This window comes from Balaenoptera physalus (assembly GCF_965194825.1).
Source record: "Balaenoptera physalus genome assembly, chromosome: 7".
Taxonomy (NCBI): Eukaryota; Metazoa; Chordata; class Mammalia; order Artiodactyla; family Balaenopteridae; genus Balaenoptera; species Balaenoptera physalus.
In genome coordinates, this window is record NC_138886.1 from 3,256,065 (window position 1) to 3,280,280 (window position 24,216).

Here is a 24,216-nt window from a genome sequence, read left to right on the forward strand (position 1 = left end):
GGGGGCGGCCAATTATCTGATTCCTGGAGCTTCGCGGGAGGCTGCAAGTTCCACCCGCCCACCCCAATATGTGGCACAAGTCCCAGCCAGGAAGCTGGGAGAACCAGGCACCATCTGGAAACGTCCATCTGTCCCAAGGGAGCGAACACGGCCCTCCCAGAGTCCTGCGCCTGCAAGAGGGGTGTCCTAAATTCTAATTGGGGTGGAAATAGAAATCATCAAATCTTGGCACTGGAAGTGAGGCGCAGCTGCTCCGGTCCACGCTTTCACGTGGGGCAAGAACCAGCGCCTCTGCAGCCCCTGATGGATGCCCGTTTCATCTGGTCCTAAACACCTGCGGGTGTGGGAAGCTCGCCGTCGCCTTGGACAACTCGTGCAGTGAGGCCAGGGGCAGCTGTCGCGACCCCGGGAGCCCCTCCTCCTGTGGATTTGGCCCTTCTTCTCCGTAGAGCCCTTCCTTGGAGGGGGCCGGGTGCCCTGGGCAGCAGGATGTCCAAGTTGTTTCCCCACCCATCTCAGAAAGGCCTTATCAGCTGGTGGCCGAGGCGTGGGAGCCAAGGGCAGAACGCATCTCCAGAAAACAAAACAAAAACTGCGACTATCCGGCAGGTTGGGAGGCTCTCGGTGCAGTGGCCGAGTAACTAAGCAGGACTTTCTGGGTCTGACAAGCTTGAGTGTTGTGAGCGGCCTGGGTGTCTCCTGGTCACTCAGCCGGTAACCCGTCTGGCTCCACCACTCCTGTGTCCCTGGGATTCTAACCCAAATGTCTTCCTCTTAACTAGCTCAGCTCTGATCCCCTGTAGCACCACTGTCTCCTGTCACACAAGCTCTGCTCTGATGGGCCAGAGGGCCCAGGACTTTCATTTGCTTGCCCTGAAATCATCCAACAGCACACTTAGCCCTGAAACTAGCATATTAGTGGGTCCTAAGCCCAGCTGTCCCTCAGAGCTATCTGGGGAGGCTCTTAAAATATGGATTCAGACATGGAAACAACCTAAATGCCCATCAACAGGTGAATGGATAAAGAAGATGTGGTATATTTATAAAATGGAATATTACTCAGCCATCAAAAATGAAATAATGCCATTTGCAGCAACATGGATGCACCTAGAGATGATCATACTAAGTGAAGTTAAGTCAGACAAAGACAGATATGATATCGCTTATATGCGGAATCTAAGATATGACACAAATGAACTGATCTACGAAACAGAAACAGACTCAGGACATAGAGAACAGACCTGTGGTTGCCAAGGGTTGGGGGAGGGTTGGAGTGGGAGTTTGGGGCTAGCAGATGCAAACTATTATATATAGAATGGATAAACAACAAGGTCCCACTGTGCAGCACAAGGAACTATATTCAATATCCTGTGATAAACCATATTGGAAAAGACCATAAAAAGAATGTATATGTGTGTGTGTGTGTGTATCTGAATCACTTTGCTGTACAGCAGAAATTAACACAACATTGTAAATCAACTATACTTCAATAAAATAAATTTTAAAAAATACAGATTCAGGAGGCCCATCTCTGACCTGCGAAACCAAAATCTCAGTGGTGATTCCTGGAGCCTGTATTTTTTGCAGTTTCCTGTTGATTCTGAAGATAAGCCATGGTAGGAATTGCGTGGCAGCATGTCAAGTGGACAGAGGTGACAACCAAGCGTGTCCCCAAACCATGTCCAGGCTCCGTGGAGCCACATGTCCCCAGTTTCTCAGTCAATCCTCAGAGCACAGGAGTGACCCAGATGAAAAGGGAAGTCAAGTGTCCAAAAAAAATGCTGAATTAAGATCTAGTTATTACAGTGACTTTTTACATGGCTTAAATAGATCATTTTATGGTGAAGTGGTTTATGATTTTAGTCTTTCACATACAGTGTCATGTCCTAAAGAAAAGTGCACACACTTTGAATCAGTACGCTCACCAGGAACTTACTTCTAGAAAACCCCACAGATGAGAGAAAGCTGTGTACTTAGATGTGTTCATTCAAAATTGTGGCCTTGAAACACCAGCTAGAATAGAAGTATTCAACCATAGGATTGATGACCATTTCCTCAAATGAATGTTCGGTGACGATTTAAAAAATGCTAAACAAGCAAACTCTAAGGCCATGAGAAAATAACTCACATCAGAAGATAAAACTGTACATTCAGGCTCTCATTTCCAGGAATGATGGATTAGATAATAAGCACCACACTTCCTTTGAAAATAAATAAAAAGCTGGACGAAGTTCAGAGGTACTCTTCCTAAGCATTAAAGACGGCTAATTGCAAGGAATTCCCAGAATAAAGTCTAGCGGAAATAAAAATCAGGTGGCTGTATTTGTGGGTATCTTCGCCTGGGGTCATTTGCCAATCCCGGGAGACTGGGCAGGTGTTTTGGCAGCTTAGCAGAGGAAAGGGTTTTATTATTGAACTGGAATAGAGGTCAACAGAAAATATCCAGACTGAATGTGGAGGGGAAAAAAAGAATAAAAATACAGAAAATAGCATGAGAGACATGGAACACGGGGGGAAAAAATGCTCATATGTGTAATTGAAGTCTTTGAAAGAGTGGAGAGAATGGACAAATTCAAAGAAAATCCACCCAGGCACATCGTGGCAAAACCATCGAGGCCAAGAGAAAACCTTGTAAACGGCCAGAGGAAAAAAGTCACTTTCCCTTCAGAGGAGCAACAGACTTTCAGCAGAAAGAATGGAATCTCTGGAAATACATGTTTAAAGTGCTGGAAGAAAATGCCTGCCAACCTGGGGTTTTACACCCAGTGAAAATACTCTTTGAACATGAGGCAAAATAAAGACGTTTTCAGAAAACAAAAAAGGACAGCATTCATCACCGGCAGACCTATGTCAAAAAAATATATATATATGAAATGAAAGGGAGTTTGTTGGACAGCAAGAAAGACTGAAAAAGAGTTGGAAGATGGGGTAAGAGCCACATAATGGGTGACTATGGAGAAGAGTATGGAGGGTCCTTAAAAAACTAAAAATAGAATTACCATATGATCCAGCAATCCCACTCCTGAGCATATATCCAGACAAAACTCTAATTCAAAAAGATACATGCACTTCAGTGTTCATAGCAGCACTATTTACAATAGCCTAGACATGGAAACCACCCAAATGTACATCAACAGATGAATGGATAAAGAAGATGTGGTACATATATCAATGGAATATTACTCAGCCATAAAAAAGAATGAAATAATGCCATTTGCAGCAACATGGGCAGACCTAGAGATTATCATCCTAAGTGAAGGAAGTCAGAAAGAGAAAGACAAATATCATATGAAATCGCTAATATGAGGAATCTAAAAAAAAATGATACAAACGAACTTATTTACAAAACAGAAACAGACTCACAGGCATAGAAAACAAACTTATGGCTACCAAAGGGGAAAGGGGGTGGGGGAGGGATAAATTAGGTGTTTGGGATTAACAGATACACACTACTATATATAAAATAGACAACCAGCAGGACCAGTATAGCATAGGGAACTCTAAATATCTTGTAATAACCTACGAGGGAAAAGAATCTGAAAAAGAATATATATATATATGAATCACTTTGTTGTACACCTGAAACTAACAGAACATTGTAAATCAACTATACTTAAGTTAAAAAATAAATATAAAAAACTTATATATAATCAAAAAAAAAAAAGAAAAGCAAGAATGCAGATACGTCAAGAGGAATATGGGCTGTGCAACCTTGTAAGAGCAACGTCTGGCGGGGTGTTAAATAAAGAGATAAAGTGTGTGCCGGACACGGTGACACAGAAGGCAGGAGGGACGATGAGCTGACAGGGGCTGAAAGACCCTCAAGGTCAGTGGTAGAGGGACTCGTTTGTCTTGGGCCGTAAGAGGGCAGGAGTGGGCAGGGCATCTTGAACACGGACACCACAAGAGTAGGGAAAGAGCGTCCACAGCATAAGCTGGTAGAGGGGAAGTTTGGGTAATAAAAATATTCACTAATAAGAGAAAAGGTGATGAGAACAAGGCTGGGGGAATGACCCCACACGCGCTGAAACCTTGCTGGTGGGGCCCCACCTCCCCTCCTGCTCAGGAGAGGGTGCTGGGAACGAGACTTGGGGGATTTCGCTTATTTGATCCTCCCCCAGGTACCAGCATGGAGCTGTTCGAAACATCACTGAGTTTTGATGATTTGAGTTTGAGAGGCATTTGTGTTTAGGAAAGACTCTGCTTTTTAAAATTAAGGTTTGGTTTCTGAAAGCTACAGATTCAAAAACTTAGCCTAATATTTTACGTTTGGCATACAGATCTTGTTTTTCTATTCTTAAGACCTGCAAATCTTAACAGTCACTCTTAAGGGTCTTTGAATACGACAAATCTAATTCATTAAACTTTCAAAACTTTGAATGGTGATAATAAGTGTAATATATTCAATTCCTTCTTGGGCATTTCAATTGCCTAGTGGACAAAACCTTCTTAGTACTAATTAATTTTTAGAAATCTAATGATTTCACTTAGAAATACAAGGAGCCCAGAGTTTCTTACATATTCCAATACTGTGTATAAATGCACCAAGCTTTTCAGATAACATTACAAGACTAAGTCAATTAGTTAATGACATATTTAACTTTGGATTTATGAGACCTTCTTTACAATAGGCCAACTTCTTTAAACATTATGAGACTATGAGATACCAAATCTACCCAGATTTCTTTTTAGAATTATGAAAGTCATAATTCTATGGCTTTTAGTATATTAATCATTTCTAGACTTACAAGTCTTCCTGGGTTTATAAGATGCTTACCTACTGAAGAAGAAAAGTGCAGTTTCAACTAGCAGACTTTACTTCTGTGGAGAGATTGTGGCCAGGACCTGGTGGGGTCTGGTCAATCCCAGGTGGGCTGCAGGGACCTCTCCTCAGTGACTGAGTCAATGACCGTGGGCGTCAGGAAAAGATGTGCATGTCGCCCACATCCCTGGATCATGGGTGTATTTTTATTACCATGTGGCCCACATGCTTGTCATCACAGCCCAGAACCCCAAAGGCCATCTGTGTCCCTTCCCAGTGACCACCCCATCCCACTCCAAGTGCAACCACTTTCTTGTTTTCCTGGTATACATTTACCACCTAAGTAGGCATCCGAAACACGGCAGGTCATTTTTACCTTGGAAACAGTTTTGTACGAGGTGAAGCCAACAATATATATTCTCTTGAATCCAGCTTCCTCCGCCAGCTGCTGCGTTGTGCTCTGTCCGTCCTGTGTGTGGTCGTAGCTGTCCAATTAGCACTGCTGTGTGGCATTCTAGTGCGTGACTATCTCTGCATTGCTCTCTGCCTTCTTCCTGATGGGCCTTTGGGGGGATGCCAGGGTATGGCTGTTGTGAAGAGTTTGGCTATAGATATTCCTGGCATGGCCCCTGGGGCACACAACAGTTATTTCCACGTCAGGCAGTGGAATTGTCAGGTTATGGGAATGCGTGTCTTCTACTCTAACAGTGGATGTCATACACTTTTCCAAGTTAGTGGCATCAATTTGCATTGCTACCAGCAGTATATGAAACCCCCCTTACCCTGCAGCATCTCTGACATTTAGTGTTGTCAGTTTTTCAAATTTTAGCGATCCCGATGGATGTGTAATAGCATCTCGTTTTGGTTATAATTTGCATTTTGCTGAGAACCAACAAAATAGAGAAGCTTTTTATAAATGTATTGGTCCTATGGATATCACTTTTTGTGGAGTGTCTGTTCAAATCTCTTAACCACTTCTTACTGAGCTATTAAAATTTTTTTACTGATTGGTAGGAGTTCTTTAAATATTCTGGGTATGAGACCATGATTTTTTTTTAATAGGTTGTGGTAGGCAGAGTAATGTTTCCCCTGCTAAAGGTTTCCTGCCCTAATCCCCAGAACTGGTGAAGATGTCACCTTACGTGGCAAAAGGGACTTGGCAGATGTGGTTAAACTAAGGATCTTGTGATGGAGAGATGGTCCTGGGATACCCAGGTGGGCCCAGTCGAATCACATGAGGCCTTCAGAGAACCTGTTCTGGCTATACCCAGAGGGAGATGGGACCATGAAAGCAGGATCGGGGTGATGTGCTCTTGCTGCTTTGAAGATGGAGAAGGGGCCACGAGCCAAGGAATGCCAGGGACCTCCAGAAGCTGGAAAAGGCCAGAAAACAGACCCTCCCCTGGAGCCTCCAGAAGGAACCAGCGCTGCTGACAACTTGCTTCTAGCCCGGTCATACCCACGTCGGACGTCTAACCAGCAGAACTTTGTGATAACACGTTTCCTTTGTTTTTAAGCCACTAAATTGCTGGTAATGAACAGAGACAGCAGTAGAAAACTAATAACCTACATGTTACCAAGGGATTCTATCCCTCTGTGACTTTCCTTTCATTTCCTACGCTGTCCTTTGATAAACAGAAGCTTTTGATTTAATGTGGTTGAATCCATCAATCTTTTCCTTTATGCCTGGTGCTTCTGAAGTCCCAGTTAAGAAACCTCTCCCTGGCCCGAGAGATTGAGAAAACTCTCCTTTACCATCTCCCGTCAGGCTGTTCGGCTTTGCACACTGAGGTCTACCATCGCCCCGAAGCCGAGGATGGTGCGGTGTGAGGCCGGGCCCCTCAGGGTTTTGTATGTATGTGGAAAGCCAGCTGCCCTTGTCCCGCTGGGCGGACGCAGCCCTCCCTGTGGATCTGTGTTTGGTGTTTCAGCTGCTCTCCAGGGAAGCTGGCCCAGAGCACCCACTGCATTGATTGAAAGCAGAAAGGTCCCTATTTAACTCCTCCCCCCCCCTTTTTAATGAGAGTTTTCTAGTCTCAAAGTGACCTGTTTAAAGATGTGTGAAGATGCTGTGATCAATATCAGGAAGAGGCAGGTGACTTTGGATGAGGGAGGGGACATTCCCCTGCAACCCCATCGATGAAATTAAGTGGGAGCTTAAGGCTGGGGGCTGATGCTCTGTGGAACAGCCACTTGCCCTCTAGGAATATCAGTGGTTGCATCTGCTAAATGGGCTCCCTAACTCTCCCTGCCTCGGCCACAGTCCCTGCTGTGGATGGGCTCTGGGAAAAATACTCAAAACAGCTGATGTTTGAGGACGCAAATGAAAACTGGGAGGAGAAATATCTGCCAGAAAGCAAACGGTTTTAAAACATGATTCTTCTTCTGGTGAGGCTGTGGGGCAAGAGGGTTCGGACCCTCTGATGGGAGAGAAGGGGCTGGACGAGCAGGTCTTGTCCAGCAAAGGGGCGGCGGGAGCATGTGTGCTGGCCTTCGCTGGGGACTGAGCGAGGCTTTGGGAGGCCGCAGGCAGTGGGGCGGGGAGGCGTCGGGTAGGGCTGCCGGCCCCGCCCACCTAGGTGAGCCGCACCTTCATCGTGGATGCCTTGTAGCTGTAGTTGTACCCTCTCCACGACCTCCAGTTGACACCACTGGCATAGGTCGTGTGTGGCCCCCCGAGGTAGCGGCCGTTCAGGTTGGACGAGTGACAACTCTTGTACCACCAGGCCCCCTGGTACTGCACCGCACAGTTAGAGGAACTCTGGTCGTTGTCTTGGTCTTTGGTGGAGAAGAAATGGTCTTTGTGGGGCGTCAGGGAATCACCTGCTCGGGAGGGAGTGTGGGTGTTGCTCGGGCTAGAGGGAGCCCGCCCTGCCACCTGCCCAGCGCCACCTCCCTCTAGAGAGGCGACCCCCAGGGCGTCAAGATACTGCCTCACCCTGGGGCAGATGGAGCCTCCTGGTCCAGGAGCTCTGCCCCAGGGCGCGTGCCTCCCTCCTCCAGCCTCACCTGTTTCCTCCCGGCTCCCCCAAGACCACCAGGACCCGCGCCATCCTCTCCCCTGAGGGGCCCTCCCTTCCCCGAGCCCGCATCGCTTTTCCGGGCTTCATACCCACTCCCTGGGTGGCACGGTCATCCCAGAGGGACAGCATGGCCTCATCCCAGGGCCCCCTGCTCCATCTTCAGCCCTGGGTGTGCAACTGACCCCAGCTCCTGTAGCACCCCACCGCCCTCCTCACCCCTGCCAGACCCTCAGCTGTACCACCTGCAACATGGAGAGGAGGGTCCCTGCCCTGCTCCTTCCCTGGAGGCTCAGAGGAGGCGTGTGTTTGAAGGCTCCCATTAGCATTCACCCCCACCCCCCCCACACCCCGGGAGGGCCTTGCTCTCTGCAGCTCTGGTTCAGCACAAGCAGACAGGCTCCTAGCACCTTTCCTGAAAGAGTGCACACTGGGAATTCTCAAGAGGATGCACCATAAGAGATGCCTCCCCACATCCTGCGACCGGGGGGTCTTTTTGGCAAAGAACATCCCACAGGGTTTTTGTTCCGTGGAGCCCAGTTTGGGAATATGGCTCTAAGGGCTCATATGAAATGACCATCCTCTTTCAGGTGGTAGCAGGGAAAGGGGTCAGTGACCTCAAGCCCCACTCAGAACAGCACACTGCTCTGCAGACACAGCCTTGGGAGCGGTAACTAATGGCGTCACTGGTCCCCGTGCTACACAGGGACTCAGGTACCATCGTGTCTGCATTCAAAGATGGAGAAACTGGACCCAGGGAGGGGAGCCCCAGCCCAGGGTCACTCAGGGGAGACAGAGCCAGGACGCTCAGCAGGTCCTCTCTGCTTCCCCAAACCCCGCGCTGAAGCCCAGGCCACTGCTGTGCCCCACGCGGACTCTCACCTGCGCTGCCCTCGACAAAGGCTCCCAGGACCAGCTTGTACTTCTCTGCCTCACCCGCCATCTTGAATGACTGGTACTTGGCAAATCGGTGGTTGCCCTCAAAGTCCATGAGGTCTACCCGGAGCTCGCTGCTTCCTGTTGGAGGTGGGAGCTCAGGTCCCAGCAGAAGGGACCCTCTGCCTCCAGGCACGGGGGGATGGGAATTTGGGTTTTAGGGGACGTCTGAACTTGGCATTGGGGACAATTCACCGGGAAGGTGTGAGAGGCTGGGCTGGTGCGGTGGGAGGACCTCAGGGATGGCTCCCTGTTTTCAAATAGCTCCCCTGCTGTTCCATCAGCCGTGCCTGAAATTCCAGGTCGGTGTTCCTCGGATGGAATGAAGCCTCGCTCTAGTTTGAAACCCTAAATTCTCCTGCAAATAGCTGTGAATGCCACGGCAGGAAACCTTTGTATGTATAGTTTCTTCTGCAAGAATTTCAGGCATATGAGTGGACACCGTCAAGGTTGCCATGAGGGAGTGGAAGAATTAAGAACGGATTTACAGGTTTGCCGTTGACCTCAGGACCAGCTGTGAAGCTGATTCTGTGAAACGGAGAAGTGGGGTGAGGGGGCCTGCATGGGGACCGCCACATGCACTGAGCAGGAGAGGCAAGGGAGGGGGCTCTAAGGGCCTAAGATCCCAGTTTCAAGGAAGGACCAACAGTTGGAAGTGGGAGAAGGGCCACCCCAATCCAGATGGCCTCCTCCTCACTTCCGACTCTCGGGTTCTAGATACGATCGGTCCTGAGACCAGAAGTCGTCTTCACTCCAATAATCCACCTCCTCCGATTTGAACACTCAGAGAGTGTAAGAGAATACATGTCCTAGGTTCTCAGAGTAATAACCCTTCCTGCTGTCAGACGTGACCACCCCTGGGGCGAGGAGGAGTGGGGTCTTCTGGTTCATGTGGCCCAGCGCTAAGGTCAGGGGCATGTGGATTTCAGGCACCCCACCACAGAGCCCCCGGCCGTGGGCCTACCCTGGGCGGTCAGGGCGTGGATGTTGTCATTCCCCAGCCAGAACTCTCCCAGTTGACTGCCGAAGCCCTGCTTGTACGCGGTCCAGTCCCGGTAGAAGTCCACGGAGCCGTCACTCCTTCGCTGGAAAACCTGCACACGATAGGGAGGGCTGGGGAGACGGGGCCCCACTGCCGTCCCCCCCACAGGGCACCCCGGCCACACGTGGGAGCAGCACTGGTAGTTCACACGCATCACAGGCTGAGGACCAGAACGTGGGTCTCATCAAAGAGCCCAGGGGCAGTCAGGGACACCCACATGGGACCAAGGAGGAAATGGAGGTTCAGAGAGGGCAGGCGACAAGCCCAAAGCCACACAGCTGGAGAGGAGTGGGCACCTCCGGGCCTGAGCCCCCCGCCCTGAGCCACGGGACTCCTTCCCATACGGGTCCACACCCCCCTCCCCCGACATTTCTGATTCTCCCGACCTCAGTGAAAGGATGGGGTCAGCCTCAGCCTGGAGGGATGGACGGTCTCACAAAGGCCACTAAAGAGTGATCTGCCACCAGGTGGGTCTCCCAGGCACGCCCGCCCCTGCCCAGGAACCCCACGGCCATCACTGGGTCCCCCCAACTCACGGTCCACCCCCCGCCGTCCACGTCCATGTCACACAGCACGGTCAGGGGCCGGCAGTCGGGCAGGTAGATGGTGTGCCAGCCACTCAGAAAGTGCCCCCTGGTGAGCAGCTCCTTACAGGTCCGAGGTCCTGGGAGGGGAAGCCCGGGAATAGATGCCAGGGCAGGAGCTCTGGGCAGGGCAGGGGGGAGGAGGAGGGGGGAAGAGGGAGAGGCAGGGACACCTGCCTGGGGGAGGGGGGCTCTGCGTCCTGGGACAGAGATGCAGCCCCCAAGGCCACCCAGCTGTGACGGCCAGGCCCCGTCTACCTGGCCATCCCCACCTCCCAGGGCTGCCCCCGCCTAGTCTCCTGGGCACCGGCCCTCCTCCAGGAATATACTCGAGTTATCCAGGCAATGGCTGCCTATCACTCGGGTAATTGGGGAGTAGGATATGCGCAGAGAGGGTTTTGTCCTTGGAAGTTGGAACCTGAGTCTGTGCAGCTGGCCTTCTGGTCGACCCCCCCGTCCCCCGCCCCCAGCAGGAGCAGGTCCAGGCGGAGGTCCGGGGGTCAGCGTGTGCGTGGTCACCTGTGGCACAGGAATGAAGCTGCCCCGGCTCTCCTGTTGTGGGGAGAGAGGACATGCACGTCACACGTCTGGAAACAGCGCCCTGTGCCCCTCAGCCCCGTTGCTCCGTGAACACAGCGGGGAGAATGGAAACCGTTATCCAGCTCTTTGCAGGACTCTCAGCCTCCAGCCCTGAGGACAAGTTCCTAGACTAAGCATCACTGGGCTTGCTTGGCCCCCACTGCATCCAGACTGCCCGGGGGCTGGCGGCCAGCACTGTCGCACGGGGCGCTGGCTGGACCGCCGTGCCGGCCACCTCACCTGGGCTTCACGGCTCACGGCGGTGGAGGCTCAGCGCCCCCAGGCCTATCACTTTCCACAGCCCGTGTCTCCACCAGAGCCTCTGGTTGTGGACAGTATTGGGGAGCATTTGGGATGTGAGTCTGGGCCCCAACCTTGCACTTTGTATTTGTAGCCAGAGCATGTGACTGTGTCTTGGAGTTTTGCCTTTTCTTGCTTTTACAAATTTTTTTAAAAATGAGCATAAATCAGAAAATTATGAGCAAAATGTCCACAATTATGTAGTAAGGCAGTATTGCCAGTCACCGGGGTCCAGCTCTGGAGCCGCTGAGTTTTGAGCGCTCACCGGCCGCTGACAAAGCAAGCCGGGCTCAGAGGCCCCTCGTCCCGCACCCATCGGTTGGACGGACAGGGCCCGGGGTGTGGTCTGAGATCCTCTCCCGGATGGTGCTGGGAGTGACCGAGGCCCCTGGGACCCCCCAGCCCATTGCAAAGCCTGCCCAATGACCCCAGGGAGGCGGAGGGGCTCACCTTTCTCTCCGCCCGCGCCCTTTTCCCCTCGGTCTCCTGGGGAGAGACAGGAGATGCACAGGACGTCTGGTCAGTGGACATCGACCCTCCGCTCGAGAAACCACCCAAGGGCTCAGTTCTTCGGGAGCTGGGGCGTGGGGGACAAGGCTGGGGCTCTGGGCACCGCACACGCGTGCTCCGTGGCCCACACGGCTTTCCAATGCCTGGGTCTCAGCCAGGGGAGTGCGGGGGGCACTCAGAGGCCTGATTCTTCCCTGGGTTATGAGAGGCTGTTCTGGGCCTGGGGCCCTGGACCCGGGACCCAGTTCACACGCTGTCTCGAAGCTCTTTGGAAACAGGAAGCAGGACAGGTCCCTCTCTGTCACTTGGCCTCCCTCCCTCTCTCTGTCTCTCTCCCATCTCTCTCTTCGCCTCCTCCCTCTCTCTCTCTGTCTGTCTCCATGTCTCCTGTCTCTGTAGACTGGCCCCGGGGTCCTGCTCAGGAGTCCTAGCTCTTCATCACCTTTGGTACCTTTGGGCCCGGTCGGTCCTGCCTTCCCAGGGACTCCGGGAGAACCTCGTTCCCCTGTAAATTCCAAAGATACATCTTTGAGGAAAAGGCAACCTGAAGAATTCCACTTGAGCGTCTCTGCCCTAAGGAAAACAGTCCTGACCCTCCCATCCCAGCTGCGGTATCCTCAGGATCACTGCCCTGGGACTCAGCCCGAGGGTGACAGCAGACAGCGGGGACAAAGCACTCACAGCCACCTGGTGCTGACCGGCCGGCACGCCAAGCCCGGGCCCCAGGGAACCACCAGCGTTCTGGCTCCCGACCACCTCAGTGTAGCAGCCCAGGGCCAGGCCACCGTCACAGAGCCCCACCGTCTACTTGGGGGCCTGGGACCAAGAGCACGTCCTCAGAGACCCTGTCACACAGGAGCCTCCGGCCCGTTGGTTCTGGGAGGGAGGAGGGGCCCTGCCCTGTGCTCAGCCCTGGACGCAGGCGCGGTCAGGCGCAATTATGCATCCCTCCGTGGTGGTTCTCTCTCCACCTCCAGCGAGGAGGGGTCAGGAGCCACGAGGCCTCCCAGGTCTGCATTATTGATGTTAGCAGGGGGCTAGGACCACCCAGGGCCCTTGCCCCTCCTCCTGAGCACTGAGGGGAGGGTCAGGAGAGGCGGCCCCAGGCTCAGCCGAGGCAGCAGGACCATCTGCCGGCAGGCTGCCCTCCCCGGGGAGTGTGGGTGTGGGGGTGTGGGGCAGAGGGGGCGCCGGCTCCGCTTGGGGCGGACTAACCACACCCACTGGTGGGCAGCGCCCCAGATTTGCTCCTCCTCCCAGTGTCCCCCGCGCAGGATCCCCAGCCTGGAGCCCATCGTGGTGAGCACATGCCTCCCTCCATCCCTAGGTCCTGACCTGGGTGCCCACGGCCCCTGAGCTGGATACCTCCTAGGACGTGAGAGGCTGGGGACCTCCGAGCTCACCCTGTCTCCGGAGCCCTTGGAGTCCACTCACACCCAGGCCCGGGGCACTCATCCCTTGAGCTGGGTGCACACCTGCCCTTCATACCAGGCTCGGGGCCCAAAACCCCACAAGGGGGCCTGCACGTCGACGGGAGAGGTGTGGAGCGCTCGGGGGCCTTCATTCTGAGTTGGGGTGCAGCTCCACCCTCCCTGGTGATGGCTGAGTGCTCTGAGCCCCAGTTTTCTCATCTGCGGTACAGACAGAAAAAGCTGGGGACTCAGTTTTCAGGTGAGAATACCGAGGTACGTAAGGCTTGGAACTGTTGCCCACGGCCACGTAAAGCTAGGGCTGGATCGAGGACCAGGAAGCGGGTGTTCTATGAAAATATACCCAAATGTGAGCTCACAGACTAGCTGAGACCAGCCCCCTCCTCAGGGAATGACAGATCCCGGTGGGCCTCAGGGGTCGCTCCTGACGCCAGCTCTGAGCAGGGTCGTGACCAAAGCCCCCAACCTGAGACCCGCAGGGGGCACTGCCCACCCTGGGTCTAATTTGAGAAGAGCCGGTGCTCAGTGACCCCCCACCCCCGAGCCAGAGCACGTACCCTTCTGTCCACTGGCGCCTGCCTCTCCCTTGGGCCCTGCCTGTCCGGGCAGCCCCGGGCAGCCTCGAAGGATGGAGAGCTTGTCGGAGCCCTCCAGACCCACCAGCTTCACCTCTGCAGAGAGACACAGAGCGCCAGTCAGGGAGCTCGTCCTGGGCCTGAGAGCCCTGCAGAGCCGGCGACGGGACACCTGAGCCACGGCGATCTGCCACGTGGTGACCTCGGCCTGGGCCCTTGGCTGTGGCCAGAGTCGCCCGTCTCAGATGAAGGGTCAGCCTGGCAGTGAGTTTCCCGCCTCTGGTGGGCACTGGTCAGGCGTGGAGGTGATGCAGGGCCGAGCCCTGGCCTTGTAGTGCCCCCTGCCTGAGCCACCCTCCCCCCAGCCTCAGTGCTGTGTGTCCTTGGGCAAGTCACTCAACCCCTCTGAGCTTTGTCCCTTCGGTGCCCAAGAGGAGACAGGAATAGGGCTGTGGGGAGGATTAGATTAGATAACGCAGATTTTAAACTTCTTAGTATAATTCATGGCATTTTAAAAGAACCTCATAAGCAGTGGGTACTTTCACTAAATAATAACAATAAATATTTAAAAGACTTGGGGAATCTGGGTCAAAGTAACATTTTCACCCCCAGACCTTGGACTTTTGACCATAGAATTCCTGAGCTGGAAGGGGTCTGTGTAGGTCTCCTGGAGAGGGGACACACTTGATCTAAGGACACAGAGCAAACTCCAGTAGAACTGGAACCAGAGATTCATTTCCTTCTCAGAAAAAAATAATTTTGTTGATTTCAAAACTGAAATATCCTCACGAGAGACAACTTAGAGGATGTGGGAATCAGCTGTGCTCTCACTGGAGACACGGGCAGCTGTCGTTTTGGGGTCTGTCTCCAGCTGGGACTCTCTCACGGGAGCAGCCTTATGCTTCCCCCATAAATACGTCCTCAACTCAGGGGGAGGCTGGTCTGTCCTCAGGGCCAACCTCTTGCCGGGTGTGGGGCCCATCCACCTGCGTGGGATCGGGAGGGAGACCACAACCGCCTCTTAGACCCGAATCTGCTGAATCGCACTCTCTGGGGTAAAAGCCAGAAATCTGCCCTAACAAACCCCAAGTAAGTGTGGGAGCCCTTGGATTAGAACATCTTAGAACATCTTTCTGGAAAGTCCAGGAGAAGACGGAGAAAGTGATGGGCATGGTCCTTCTCCTCGGTGGCAGAGTCGAGACCTGGCTGGGAAGCTTGTGGGGCGAATCACAGGCTTGAGAGTTGGACAGACCTGGGCTTAAATTCCTGCTCCTCCCCCTCTGACCTGTGTGACCTTGGGCCTGTCGTGTCCTAGTCTGAAGATGAAGTTGAGCCGTTGAGTCTTCAGAAGAAGATGCACATGGAGGGTTTAACCCTAGACACTATTTGTGGTCAATGAGTGGGTAGTTACCAGCTTTCAGGGACCGGAAATTCAGGTCCATCTCACCTGGGCAGGTGTCTGCAGTCTGGGCAGCCAGGGTCTTGAAGCACAGGAATAAGAGCAGCTGGCCGGTGGGCCCCAGGGCCACGGCTACTCCGCTCAGCTCCATATCCTCTGGTCTTTGACTTTGCTCTTGTGAGCAGGGGAAGCCAGCCCTTGCCTGGGCCTGTGGTTTCTCAGCTCCCACAGGGACACCCACTTCCTGCAGCCTCTTTGGTTACACCAACAGGAGGTACCAGTGATGGCAAAGGGTGTTTCCTTCCTGCTGGACCCCACCATGCTACCCGCTGAATCAGGCTCACTTCCCTTGGCAGGATACTCCATTCCCAGCCGAGAGAGCTCCCAGGACCCCTCTGTTAGAAAGGGTCTGCCTTCTTTGTGGCTTAAGGAAAGCCGAGTCCCCAGACCCCCTCCTCATTACCCAACTACACCCAAACAACACTCTGAGACCTTGACTGCGGTATAAGGAGGAGTTGGCTAGAGATGCTCCTTCCCTCGCCTGATTTCCAGAATATTCTAATGACTGAGGCAGTCCTTGAGCACTTAACACAGCGGAAGAGAAAAAAATCCCGAACACTTCTTTTGTGCCAAATACTACTTACGCCAGCCCCATTCGGAAGACACTATTATCTAAATTTCACAGGTGGAGAAACTGAAGTCACACAGCTAGTAAGAGCCTGACATTACCTCGAGTCTGTCTAATGCTCCAAGGACCACTGGGTCCGGTCATTACACCAGAAGGCGAGGCTATGTCTTATCTCCCCCCAAATCCCAGAGGCCATCCTCCACATCTTGTACTATGATCACCCTTAACCAGGACATGTGGTGGGCATTCTGTAAAGGGCTTCTGCAGATGTGTAGAATGTCACTAAGGAGAGTAGGATGAGGACAAGAGGGGAGGAGCTGAGCAAACCACTCTTCTGTGGTTTGATATTTCTCAGGGCCAGTGTTCGTGGGCTGGTGTCCCAACCACACCTACTGTCCAACTAGGAAAGAAGCAGGGGATGGCCAGACCAGAGGTTTAGCAAAAGGAGTTCAGGTCCATCTCTATGGGCACTGGAATGACACTAGACTTTGCAAATTTTTGTGCAGTGGCTCCAGCCCATGGAGACGGAAGGAACAAAGAGGTCGCGTTGCCTCAGGCGTTGCATTGCCTCAGGCACCGCTCAGCCTCCCTGAGCTACTGGACGGGGCAGCCTGTCCCCAGCATGGGCCTGGATTTCGTCTGTTGGAGAGGGGCCAGTTCAGGGATGTTCACCTGGCCTTAGTCAGGACAGGGAGAGAGGCAGCCGGTCTTTGTCCTTCAACCCCATCTGCCAGTGACAATCCCCGGCCCCCGATCCCAGGGTGCTTCCTCTTCTTCACACTGCCAATAGAACGAATGCAGGTGAGATGTTGACAACACAATCAGGTGTCACTTTAATGTTCCTAAGAGTATGTGGGCCTAAGAATACAAAAGAATGCAAGACTCTGTCAAGTTCAGATATCTTAAAGTGGGATCAGTCAAGGTCATTTGACTTCTGACAATGGCAGGTTAGGTATTTGGGGCCATCTATCCTCATAAAGACAAACAGACAAAACATTAAAAAAGAGATTTGCCTGAAGGCATAGTCAAGTGAACCACATGGGAATGGGTTACTTTGCTATGTTCTTGAGCGCAACAGAGATCTGGAGAGGGGAAACCAGCATGTGGGGTCTCTTTTTGCCACTCCCCCAAAGATAGCTGAGAAGCTGGTCAGTTACCTCGACAATTTTGCAGCATTGAAGGTCAAAGTTTGGGGTCTATGTTCTGTCAAAGGAGTGGATTTGGGGTGGGATCCAGAAGCATTTCTTCCTAGAAGTAAGAATGAATCATCAATAGGCAGCCCTAATGTGGACTGCAAACTGGTTTTGAGACATCTAGGTGTCCCAGGAAAAAAATCTCAACTCCTGAAATTCTAATAAGATCTTCCTAGATCACTAGTATCCGCTTGCTCCGAGCTGAAACCAACACAAATCTTGTTGGAAGGAGAACAGTATGACCCCAGGACTTAAATGATTTCTGCAAATATATGTATTTTCCAAATTAAATGTTAGAACACAATAAAAGATAACCAGGTTCATGAGGATAAAAGACAACATGTACAAGAACAAATAGAAACAACAGAGTATAGAAACAGATCCCCAGAAGCTACATACACTGAAATGACAACATAGTTAATGGTGAAAATTGAAAAGCATCCTCAGAGATTGAAAACAAACAAGGATGCTCATAAATCAGCACTTCTGGTCAACATTGTGTCACTGTCAATGCAGTAAGGCAGAATAAACAAATATGATGTAAAAGAATTGGAAAGGCAGGTACAAGGCCGTTATTATTTTCAGAAGATACGATTTATGTAGAAAATTCAAGAGAATCTAAAATTAAATTTTTTAGAATGAATAAGCTTAGCAAAAACCAATTATGTTCCTAAATGCTAGCCAGAAAGAATTACAAAATTAAATTTTAAACATTTACAATAGTGACACCAAAATCAAGTAACTGTGAATAATTCCAGCAAAATACATGCTAGTCCTCCATCTGGCAGTAGAAAACTGTCAGATGTGAATGAGTGATGTTTAAAAAGATTAGAACAATTGGAAGAATATTCTCCGTTCATAGATTCAAATGCTCAATATTGGAAAAATCTTAGTTTCTCTCTATTTGATCTGCAGATTCACTGCATTATCAATTAAATGCCCATTTTATTGGGAAACTTGACAAGGTGAATTTGAAATTTGTTTAAAAGTTTAAAGGTCTATAATTAGGATGTTTTGAGCTAGAACAAGGAAGGATGACTTGCTCTGCTTGAGGTCAATAATTGTCGTGAAGATAGTCACTGAGATGGTGTGGTACCAGCTCCAGGATCCAGACTAAACCAGCAGAACTGAATAAAGCGTCTAGAAACAAATTCAGGCAAACAAAAACAGACCCTTGGTGCATGACAGTGGTGGCTCTGCAGAGGAATGGGGAAAGAATAAACTTTTTAAAATTGAAACATAGTTGATTTACAATGTTGTGTTAATTTTTGCTGTACAGCAAAGTGATATGGTTATATATATCTATATCTATATATATGTATATATTCTTTTAAAAATTCTTTTCCATTAGGGTTATCATAGGATATTGAACATGGTTCTCTGTGCCATACGGTAGAACCTTGTTGTTTATCCATTCTATATATAATAGCTTACATCTGCTAACACCAACCTCCCACTCTATCCCTCCTCCAACCCTCTCCTTCTTGAATAAACTTACAATAAACACTGTGAGCTACTGGGTATTCACGTGGGAAAACCAGAAATGAAACCTGACCCTAATCATAAAAAAAAATCAGTGTTGGCAGAATTATAGACCCAAATGGGAATAGTTTGAGACCACATTGTCAGATATCAAATAACCTTGGTGATATCTTATGCAGGAATGAAAAACGCTAAACGTAATGGAAAAGTCTGAAAATTGACGTTGAAATTAAGAACTTTGGGTTTTCAAATGATAACCCCAAGAGAGTGAAAAGACATGCTGGGGCGGGGGAGGGAAGAGGTATTTGCAACACACAGAAGTGACAAAGTGTTGTATCCAGGATAAATAAGGAATTGCTGTAAATCAATACTCCTGCAGAGAGTGGGAAAGTACCTTATACACACACTTCCAAAAGAGAATATTTCAATGGCTTATAGAAACATGAAAAGGTGCTCGACTTTATTAGTAATCAGAGAAATGCCTGCGTGTACCTGCTCGATGACCCACAACCTGGAGCTCAGTCCTGCTCCACGGCAGTGCATGTCCAGGCAGAGGAGACACACATAGAACAATGTCCCACTCCAAACTACAACAACCGAAATGTCCATCCAAAGCAGGATGGACCCCTGGCCTGAGGGGTGTTCAGGCTGGAGAAACCTGCACAGGGTAACCCGGACAAATCTCCGCTTCCTGCAAACCATCCATCGTGGAAATTCACAAACACAGCACTGAGCAGAGGAAGCCACACGAGGGAGGAAACATTATTTGATCGCATTTGTAAGTAAATTTCAAAAGCGGGCAACTCTGCACAGCCCTGTTGGGGGATGTGTGCTGAGTGGAATGTGCAGAGAAGGGCAAAGATGCCCCCAATCAGGATGGCAGCCCCCTCGGGAGGGGGGGCCTTGGCATTGGGAAGGGGCTCGGAGGCTGGTGCTGGGCTCTGGCTTCATCTGGGTCGTTTCATGCACTCTGGTGAGAAGGTGTTGTCTTTCACTTCAAAAAGGAAGTTTAAATAAAATGAAATGGAGCGTGCAGAGGCCGCGGTCATTCTGCATTGCTTCCTGCAGCAGTGCAACCGTCCCCAGGAAGCACAGAGATTTTGCAAGGGCCCCTTGTCCTGCCTAGCTCCTGGGATGCCGGCTGTCACTGCACAGGTGCTGCTCGCTACACTGCATTTAAGGGGAGGTGGTCCCGGGGGGCCGGGGACTTCCGCACACCTGCCCTCCATCCCGGGACAAGGGGCTGCACGGTGGACCTCTCCTGAGGGCTTTGCACGTGACTCCACGGATTCAGGAGGGATGTCAGAGCCCACCCGGTGATGCTGTCTCTCCACCCAGGTCCTGGCTTGCGGGGTAAGGACCACACCAGCCGCCAGAGCTTCAGGAGCTCCAGAGCAGGAAGGGTGGGTCTGATTTAGGGTGGGTCTTCCAGTGGGGCCTGGGGCAGGGGGTGCCACCTCATTGTTTAGGACCGGTGGATGCAGCAGAGAAAGGACTTTGAGTCAACGGGGTTCCAACAAACTGTTGATTTCTGTTGATGAGTTGATGGGTCTTTGGGGGAAATGCAATGAGTAACAACGGCATTTGCAGCGTCCATCTTTCTGAGCAAGAGTCTCCAGGAATAGCAGGACACCTGGGAGAACAGGTGTAAACCGCCCCCCCCACCGCCCCTACAGAGAACTGGCTACTCCAGGCCACCAGAGCCAGCCTCAGGGTGTCCCCCTCCCTCCCAGGAGTAGGGCGTGTTCCCAGGGCTGGGCTGTCCCCTGTCTCTCAGCCGGTCCCCCTTCCTTCCTGCTCCTGGAAGGACTCGTGTCTGGAGGGCTGCAGGAAAGGGGGCCACATGCCGGCCAGACCTGGCAGGGTCCTGCACACAGTACACCTGAGATCCCCCTGAGGCACCTTTGTTTGGCTGTGAGGACCATCTACACCTGGAGCCCCTCGGCTGGGGGAGAGGCTGCTTGCCAACCTCAGTCCAGCCCAGAGCCCAGGAAAGGGACCCTCCCAACCTGTCTGGGGATTTTCTATTTGGGGGGAAGAGAACGCAGGGCTTGCCTTGAACCATGCCCCAGGCAGTACCACACAAGCCTGGGTTCTCCTGACCCAAGCGGTGTGACCTTGGGCCAGTCACTTGACCTCTCTGCGTCTTCTTTGTCACGTGACTCGGGATAAGAGTGGGTTTGAGGACCCTGTGGAAAGAGGATCATAAGTGAGCATTGTGGGGTCTGGGACGGACCGAGGGGTCAGTGACCAGGGACGTGGGCATCACCTGCATTTCCCCACGCAGCTGGCCGTGACTTCCTCCCAGCCACATCTCTGCCTGCTCCAGGGCTGCCCTCCAGGGCCTGCCCACCCCCCCACCTGTGCCAAGCCTCAGTTTCCGGTGGGTGTTTCACAACCTGGGAGGTGGAGCCCGCTGGCTGGTGGCTGTTGGAACCTCCACCCCTCACCCACAGTTTCCCTCCCTGCCCCTCCGGCAGCCGAGCTGGGCCACGGATGCTCCGTTGAGGGTGTCGGGAGCTGTGTCCCTGGGGCCCCGGCCCTGCTGTGCGCACAGACCCAGGACAGGAGGGCGGCGCCCCTCAGGTGGGCAGGGCTATGTGGACTCGTGGCCCCCGCTGGTCCGTGAGGGCGTTTGGGCACAGCGCCTACAGCCCATTGACAGTTTTAGGTGCCCACAAAAATGATTACGAATTCTTTTAAAATCAGAAGAAAACAAATGAATAAAATTCAGCCCAGATTATCTTCATCTTTGAACCTCCATCGTTGTATATAATTTTTAATATTTTCTATGGAGGAAGGGGCCTAGCAAGGCAGAAGTGCCCAGGGTCCCCCAAGGGGAGATCCTCCCAGGGACCCTCCTGGAGCATCCTTGAAAAGCTGGGGGTGGGGGAGGAGTCGGCACTGCAGGCAGGCTATCAGCTCTCAGAAGGAAGTTTTTCTCTTTCCCACCCCTCACAGGCCTGAAACAGCCCCTTCCCCACCATGAACAAGGCCCCTACAGCAGGCTGACTCAGCCTCAGCATTAGTGACATTTTGGCTCAGACCGTCCTTGCCGTGGGGACCATCCTTGCATGGCGTCCTGGCCTCTTACCTGCTAGATGCCAATAACATCCCCTCCCTGAGTCGTAACAACTAGAAATGTCAGCAGACATTTCTGCCAAACATCCCTTCTGGGGCAGGAGGGAGAATCACCCCAGGCCCCGTAATTTTGGAATCACCACCTCTTCAGTGTCACAAGTCCTAAAGACGACCTGATTTCTTGGCCAACCCCCGAGGAGCGCACCTTCCCACGCCCTTTCCCCATTCTCCTCCTCAGGTACCAGCAGGGGTATCTTTTGATTTTAGCGATGCTCTTGGAAAGTGTATTTGTGTGTGTGTATTTTTTAACATAGGTAAATGGCATTTATTGGGGCTCATTCTGAATTCTACTTTCTCCACTCAGCTGTGTGGGCATTGCGTGTGCGTGCATGTGTGTGTTTGTGTGACTTTCAGGAACATGCATCTTGATATATTTATCTGCATTTAGTCCACTGCTTTCAACTGCCAAGTCTTCATCATCTTGGACCTGCCCACGTTCCCAAGGCGATCACCCAGGTGACCTCTAAGCCCGCCCTCCACCACTGCCACCAAGGCCACTGTGCAATCTCCCAGGGTCCTGTGCTCACACCAAGAGTGGAATTTTCAGGTCCTGTGGTCTGTGGAGCCTTCATTCGACTACACAACACGGGACTGTTCTTCAGAATGGACGTGCCCCCGGCGGGGTCCACGCTGGCCACTCCACTCCCCACACCTCTGCACTCCCCAGCACTCTGACAGTTGCCTGGGGTCCTGAACAGCTTGCCCACGCTTTAGCTTCAAGGCTTTCCTCTTACATAACCTGTTCTTCCATCGCCTTGAGGTTATTGCCTTCTCATTGTACTTTCCAGACATGAATCACGTGTTGGTTTAAGATGCTGCAAATATCTGCTCCCTTTCCATCAGCTCCCCTTAGCAAAGCTTATCAAAGTAGCTTTGCCCTTGATAAGTTTTCTGAGCTTATCGTTTTTGCTTTTAAAGTTTTGTTTACGAAGTCTTTCCCGCCCCAGAAGTCCCAAAGATAATCTCCTGCATTTCATTTTCTAACTTTATTCTTCTGTTTCTCCCATCTGGTTCTTTATTCCCTGCGGTCCTCCTAGTCTCTAGGTAACCTCCCCCCACCACCCCCCCACAGGGATTCATTATTATCCTCCATCTCATGGGCCAGTTTCTGGAACCATCTACCAAACCACTGTCCTTTACTATTGGATTTGTGGGGCCACCTTTGTGGTGAAGTAAGATCCCCCATACGGCTGGTGGGCTGCGTCCCTGAACTTTGGATTCCAGCCAACAGCTCTGTGCCAAGACCACGTGGGATTTATTTCTGCATCTTTGCAGGATGCTTTACTATCTCACAGGACAGTCCATACTCTACTCTTCTTTTATGAAGTTGGAGTAGCTATCTGTGGGCCTTAATACCCCCACATAAATCTTAGATCACATTTGAGTTCTGCAAAAAAAAAAAAATTTGATTGGGATTGCATTGGATTTATAGGTTAATTTGAAGACAGCTGGCATCTTTATAACATTAGGTCTTCCCATCAGAGCGTGTGGTGTCTTTCTGTTTATTAGGGTCATATCAGGTCACATTTGGGTTAGGTTAATTCCTAGATTCTTTATGGTTTCTGTTCCTATTGTGTGAATGGCACCTTTGGAAAAATTATATTTTCTAATTGATCATTACCGGTGAAAATAGACGTTATTGACTTTTGTCGGTTCAGTATGTCCAACAGACATACCCAATATAACTGCTGGTTCTGTTGGCTTTTTTTCTAGAGAGATGATTTAATGAGGAAGAACTGTAATGACTCACTAAAAATGGAGCTGAGAAAAACCAGTTCCCTTTTTTTCTAGAATGAGAACTCGTTCTCTCACACACACACACATACTTCCATGCACACAAGCATGCATGCACACACACTTGCTCATACACACCCATGCACACACATCATGCACGTGTATACCCATGCACGCATGTGCACACAGACGCAGGCACGCATGCAAAAATAGCCAATCTCTCTTCTCTCCTGCACAGTCCTCTGGGTCCTGCTTGGCACCAGGGCACATGCTCTGTTGGCGGCACATGCTGGGACACAGGTGGTAGTTCCTGCCCTGCAGCTCAGCTCTGGCTGGGGAAACGCAACACGTGTTCAAAGAGTCAGGGCAGCAAAGGAAGAAACTCTGCCTTACCTTTTTCCAGCCTCAGCGGCCATCACCTTGTTTCTCCTCCTGGGGAGGCGAGGGTGGGGACCTACCCTCGTAGGTATGAAAGGCAAGATCTTGATGGCAAATGCCTCTGCCAGATGAACACTCCCACTCCAGGTCCTCCTGGCCGTGGCATCCGAGGCAGCCTGGTCCAGGAAAGGACGAGGCTTCAGGCTGGTCTGTAGCCTCAGGGACACCCCCGCCCTCGCAGAACCTCAGTTTCCCTGTTTGCCAGGGGGTGTTTGGACTGAACGTGCTTTCTGACACTTCTGTGCTGAAGCTGGAAGCCGCCCCTCACCCCGGCCCATCCGGCTGCTGCAGCTGACGCCAGCATCCCTGGACCACCTCCAGCAGAGTCCAGCCCTTCTCCCAGTTATACTTTCACTGCTTGAGCCGCACGGAACAGGCAGGAGTCTCCCAGCTCTTGTATGTGGACTCTGCTTGGGGTAAAAGATCCTAAATTCTGCAGGAATTGGGTCCAGCCCACGGGTGG

General features: G+C 51.5%; 1 protein-coding gene across 7 annotated transcripts; it reads right to left on the reverse strand.

The window, feature by feature from the left end:
- Positions 1–502: 502 nt before the first annotated feature.
- Positions 503–19,714, reverse strand: LOC309664208 (ficolin-1). 7 transcript variants are annotated; one of them, XM_082469279.1, is made up of 9 exons: positions 15,186–19,714; positions 13,721–13,834; positions 12,185–12,238; positions 11,674–11,709; positions 10,864–10,896; positions 10,297–10,424; positions 9,683–9,812; positions 8,665–8,799; positions 503–7,585 (listed from the first exon to the last, which is right to left on the reverse strand). In XM_082469279.1, the coding sequence occupies exons 1-9, from the start codon at positions 15,286–15,288 to the stop codon at positions 7,338–7,340; spliced, it is 981 nt and encodes a 326-aa protein (XP_082325405.1). In that variant the 5' UTR covers positions 15,289–19,714; the 3' UTR covers positions 503–7,337. The 7 variants fall into 7 exon arrangements, 6 of the variants coding, with proteins under 6 accessions (XP_082325405.1, XP_082325404.1, XP_082325402.1 ...); XM_082469278.1 differs by having other exon boundaries at positions 12,176–12,238; XM_082469276.1 differs by having other exon boundaries at positions 10,297–10,517; positions 12,176–12,238.
- Positions 19,715–24,216: the final 4,502 nt, after the last annotated feature.

Bases quoted from the DNA above. Each gene is read 5' to 3' on its own strand.
- LOC309664208 (XM_082469276.1), bottom strand. From the start codon at position 15,288: ATGGAGCTGAGCGGAGTAGCCGTGGCCCTGGGGCCCACCGGCCAGCTG. The intron at 13,835-15,185 runs GTGAGATGGACC...GTCTCTCTGCAG, and splicing joins GACTGCAGACACCTGCCCAG to AGGTGAAGCTGGTGGGTCTG. The intron at 8,800-9,682 runs GTAGGCCCACGG...CACCTCCAACAG, and splicing joins CCACGCCCTGACCGCCCAGG to GAAGCAGCGAGCTCCGGGTA.